The 5,731-nt window shown below is 37.0% G+C and overlaps 1 protein-coding gene across 1 annotated transcript; it reads right to left on the reverse strand.

Moving 5' to 3' along the window:
• Window positions 1-1,508: 1,508 nt before the first annotated feature.
• On the reverse strand, window positions 1,509-2,494 carry LOC122479137 (olfactory receptor 2G3-like). Its single transcript, XM_043573190.1, is given in 2 exon segments — window positions 1,509-1,852; window positions 1,855-2,494. Coding segments are annotated over 2 exon segments (984 nt in total).
• Between the last annotated feature and the right edge of the window lie 3,237 nt (window positions 2,495-5,731).

Genomic DNA, 5,731 nt, shown 5'->3' on the forward strand with positions numbered 1-5,731 from the left:
AGAGTGAGAGGAATCCCTGCAGGAATTAACTAGAAGGTAACCTCCCAATTTTTAAATCAGGTTGGCTTTTAGCAAAATATATTTATGGAATGTGAAATACAAATTCAGCCCACCTTACTATATCCATATAAATCAACTTGATCAACAAAGTTGATTTGTTGAAGCAGATTTTTAAAAATCTTTAATTAAAATTTTTTTATTTAAAAAATAAGTACCACTATTGTGAAGAGAGCTGGCATCATGGTACCAAAGAAATAGTTGAAATAATTATGCATTCATTCAAAGAAGCTGTACACCACACAAAGGCAGTCTTTGACTTACAATGATTTGATTTACAATTGTTTGACATTACAATGGTGCAAAAATGATATGCATTCAGGAGAAATCACACTTTTAAGTTTTGATCTTTTGTTAGGATAGCAATATGTGGTGCAATACTCTCATGATGCTGGGCAGCAAGAACAAGCCAAGGTGCAGCTCCCAGTCAGCCATGTGATCACAAAGGTAAATAACTGATACACTTACAACCATTCTGTACCCATGCAACCATTCTGTTTTTCACATTCAGTGTATTATTCAATAAACTGCATGAGATAATTAATACTTTATTATAAAATGGGCTTTGTTCTAGATGATTTTTCCCAACTGTATGCTATTATAAGTATTCTGAGTTTGCTTAAGGTAGGTTAGGCTAAGCTATGATGTCTGATAAATTAGACGTATAAAGTATATTTTTTGCTTAAAATATTTTAAATTTATGGTGGATTTATTATGGTATAATACCGCTGTAAATTGAGGAAAACTTGTGGTCTATTCCACATGTTGAAAATATTTAGGTGAAGGGAAGATTATATTGTCAAAGGATTTTTTTTTCTGGGTCTATAGGCCAAATCCCAAATCAATAAGGTTGAATTAGTAGAAAGGCAAATTTCTAGCTTCATCTAATTTAAACAACAATATAATGAGTATATATTTCAAAATGTGGAGTATTACCTTGGGATAAAACACATTTTGTGGGAATATTGAAACAATTTTGAATGACCACTACTCAAAAGTACTTGATAGGGATTTGTATACTAGATAAATGAGGCCAGATGCCCTATAAGATACCTATGAACTTGGATTTTGTACATTCTAAATAAACAGTCTGAAACTAAGAGTAATCCCCAAATTATATTCAGAAATTCTTTTTTCACATTTTCAGGCTATAAAACATTACTTTATCTAACTCCATTTTCACAATAGCCCCTCAACTCTATAGGATGGGTAATTTTCATACCCACTGAAAACAATCATGACAGTAAGAGAAACTGCATGAGTTAACCATTGTCATGTAGCTAGTCATTGGTAGAGTGAAGACAGATGATCAGTAGCTAAACTTCTCATTTACCTAATCCTTGTAAGTAAGCTATAAAAATATAATAACATGATAAAATGCATACTGACACAGGAGTTTGGCTACTCAGAAATAAAATAAACTTTACCATTTCTTCAGAATTAAAAGCATATCATGGTTTGCTTCCATTAAGCAATTCTCCAGTTTCCATCATCTCTTCAAATTCCTTTTTCTTTAATCTTTCCCTATCATCTTCCTCAGTGCCCCTTTTCATGTCTTTATTATGTAATGTGTAGATGAAAGGATTTAGAGTTGGAGTGACAATTCCATAGAGCAAGGCCATGAACTTGTCCTGGTCCTGGGAGGTGGCTGCAGTGGGCTGCAGATAAGTGGCCATAGCAGTGCCATACAAGAGAAACACCACCACCAGATGTGAAGAGCAAGTCCCAAGGGCCTTTTGGCGGCCTTCATGCGACTGGATCTTCCACATAGCCTGAGCAATGCAGATGTAGGAAATAAGAATGAGAGAGGCACCAGCAGTAAAAATGCGCTAACCAGGAAGAGTTCCATCTGATTAAATGTGGTATCCACACAAGCAAGTTTGAGGAGAACTGGTACTTCACAGAAGATATGGTCTGTAACATTCCTTCCACAAAGAGGAACCTGTGTGATGAGCACAGTCTGCACCAGTGAGCTAACCAAGCCGGTTAGCCAGGTTATGGCCACCATTTGCCAACTGATGCATGGATGCATGAGAACGGTGTAGTGCAAAGGCCAGCATACTGCCACATAGCGGTCAACAGCCATGACTGCAAGGAGAATGCATTCTGTGGAACCCATTGCCAAGGACACATACAGCTGACCAACACAGCCTCCATAGGTTATTGTCTTTTCTGGACCCTGCAGGTTAAACAGCAGCTGGGGAACTGTGCTGGTAGTGTAGGAGAGGTCCATTAAAGACAAGTGAGTGAAGAAAAAATACATTGGGGTGTGGAGCCGGGGATCCAGATGAGCCAATATAATGATGGCAATATTGCCAAGCAGAGTCAACAAGTAGAAAAACAAGATGATAACAAAAAGGGTCATCTTTAACAGAGGTTGCTCAGAGAAGCCCAACAGGAAAAATCCATCAAAGGAGCTGACATTAGGAATAACCATTACTTTTCATTACATTTAGACAGAATAGAAATCTATATATACTCTCATCATCTTTCCTAGGTTCCAACCTAAAAGACGCAAAGAGAGCACATCCCTCTCTGAACCATAAATGATCACTGAAAATTTAAACTCTTAACTCTCTCTTATGCTTATATTAATATCTTCTTCATGCCTTCCTTAGAATTTTTTTTTTCATTTGCTCATTTTATGTATCTACACTATCTGGAAACTTGTCTTCTCCATTTCTTTACTTTGCCTTCAAATATGCACATATTTCCCCTAGTTTGAAAATTGAAAACAGAGATTTTCATTCTGAATCTAGCTAAGGACCTCAGATATGTTGCAGTTTACTTGGAGCTTTATCAGAAGTTTCCATATGCCAGTTCCTATTGTCAAAGAAATTCTTTAAAAAGGGTCTTAAAATAGAAATGGCAGGAAAATAAAAATACATTTGGCCACTTTAAAATGGATTATGTTTGTAGGGGTGCCTAGGTGGCACAGTCGGTTAAGCGTCCGACTTCAGCCAGGTCACGATCTCGCAATCCGTAGTTCGAGCCCCGCGTCAGGCTCTGGGCTGATGGCTCAGAGCTTGGAGCCTGTTTCCGATTCTGTGTCTCCCTCTCTCTCTGCCCCTCCCCCGTTCAGGCTCTGTCTCTCTCTATCCCAAAAATAAATACACGTTGAAAAAAAATTTTTTTAATGGATTATGTTTGTATACACCATCCCTATTTTACTTTCTTAATATTTTTTAAACTTTGGTTTATACTTTCTGAAAAATTCAATCAAATTATAGAGTGTTCTATGATACTTTATCTATATAATAACATTCATGTAATGGAAAAGGACAGAATTCTTTATTAATGTCAAATCCAAATATTGTTTTCAAGTTAGCACTTCCTCCATGACAGAGTGAATAGATTGGCAGTTTTGGATCTATGTGCAAATAATTCATTCAGTCGATTCACACCAAAGAAACATATATCTGTCTGGTAAAATACTGAAAAACAATCTTATTAACTTCCCTTAAATCAAATTAATAACAGAAAACTTTATTCAATTATGTATTTGTTATTAAAAAAAATCAATGAACAGTTGCTTTACTTTCCATAGAGCTTCTTATCTAAGATCTATGGACACATACACATGAAGAGAAAAAGAGCGATTAATACTGACATTTTTTTACCTGAGGAGAAAAGGCAGACATCAGAAAAGACAAAATAAATCTACTCCTGAAAGGATTATACTCTCCTTTGTCTCTAAAATGAGAGTATAAGGAAGTAACAAAGAGGAATATGGAGTATGTTTACTTGGCCAAGGTCACTGGGGCAAAGAACCCTAAGGAAGCAATTAAGACTTGTGTTCACTAGTGTATAGTTAGTCAGGAATCACTTAGGGAAAAGGATGGCTATAAGGCAGATATTTCTGTCAGTCAAATCTTGCTACTTAGCAAGGAATTACGTGCAGTTTTCAGAATCCAAATAAGAGGACTAAATGGTATGAGGCATTACCTACATTTGGAATCTCTAACATTTTCCAAACCTCTGTTCAAAATGCATCTTCTACAGACACAGTTTTAACTGCTATAATAACCCCATCCCTCTAAATAAAATGAGAAATGTAAAATGTCTTACTGGAATGTCTGGTGTAGGTAACATCATTGAAATAGGCTTACAAAAGTATTTAAGTTCGGTATGAACTATTATGCAAGCTTAATCACAACACTCAGACTAACAAGCATAAATAATCCCAAACAACATGAGTATATAACTTTGGGGAAAAAACCAAGTTGGAAGATGATGAGAGTGTCACACATGATTCCCTGTCTGTGAAAAAAGCATCAATTTAGAAGAAAAACATATGAGCAATTCTAGGAATGCACATGTGCATGCACATACATATGTATACATGAGGCTGGGCTCCATGTCACTTTCTGACAAGATCTTCACAGACATTTTCCACTTGTTCAAAGACATACCACCTTGAAAGTCCCTGTTTTCTAAAACTTTTCATGCTCAGACTCCTGGAAGTACTCACTGACTGCAGATTATTTTATCTATGTAGTCACAAACTCTCTCAGAGCCAAGGATTGGCATGTGTTTTTTCTTTCCCAAGTTTAGAACTTGTTTAGAATTATTTTCTTTTTCGTTTTAAATTTTGTTGCATTGTGACCAGATAACTGTTGTGGGGTAAGTGCTTGTGTTTTAAAAGGTGTTATTATCAGGACGCCTGGGTAGTTCAGTCAGTTAAGCATCTGACTCTTGGTTTCAGCTCTGGTCATGACCTCACGATTTGTAATTTGAGCCTAGGATTGGGCTCTGCTCTGACAGCACAGAGCCTACTTGGGAGTTTCTTTCTCTCTCTGCTCCTTCCCTGCTTGTGCTCTTTCTCTCTCTCAAAATAATTAATCATTTTATAAAATTTTTATTATCAATTATTATCATCATTATTATTTTAGTATTTATTTTTATCAACATTATTATATATAAGGCTAATGCCAGTTTATTTAAACCTAAAAACCAGATAATTGTGTCCCTTCCAAGAAGGTTATGTTGGAAGACACTGAATTGAATTCCTACACACACCAAACCTACACCTACATGGAAAGCAATTCCTCTTGAAGAAAAATTGAGGACTAACTGAACAGCTTCTGTACAACAAAAGAAAGAGAGACCACACAGAGAATAACAAGAAAGATCAAGACACAATAATACAAGGAACCCTCACTCCTGATGCTGCAAACTTTAAATCTTTTTTTTTAATGTTTCTTTATTTTTGAGAGAGAGTGAGAGTGTGAGCAAGGGAGGGGCAGAGAGAGGGAGACACAGGATCTGAAGCAGGTTACAGGCTCTGGGCTGTCAGCACAGAGCCCAATTCGGGGCTCGAACTCACAAACCATGAGGTCATGCCCTGAGGTCATACGTTTAACTGCCTGAGCCACCCAGGTGCCCCTGATGCTGCAAATTTTATAGGGAAGGATGGTACTGAGGGACTATGAGCCAATTCATCTTCTCTGGGGTACATAAAAAAGTGCCACAGTTTAAAACAGCAACTAGTATATAAAAGATCTAGCCTTAGAACTCCACCAAATAGCAAAGGAGCTGCTGGAACTCTCCATATTGAAGGGCTAATGAGCATCATGGTTTGTTTTCCTCATTCACCTTGATACTGGAGAAAATACAGGGTTCTAGGTGTTATGACTCATCTGTCACCTCAGCAAGGTCCATGCCCCTGGCCCAT

Source organism: Prionailurus bengalensis, chromosome A1 (genome assembly GCF_016509475.1).
Source record: "Prionailurus bengalensis isolate Pbe53 chromosome A1, Fcat_Pben_1.1_paternal_pri, whole genome shotgun sequence".
In the NCBI taxonomy this organism is placed as follows: domain Eukaryota; kingdom Metazoa; phylum Chordata; class Mammalia; order Carnivora; family Felidae; genus Prionailurus; species Prionailurus bengalensis.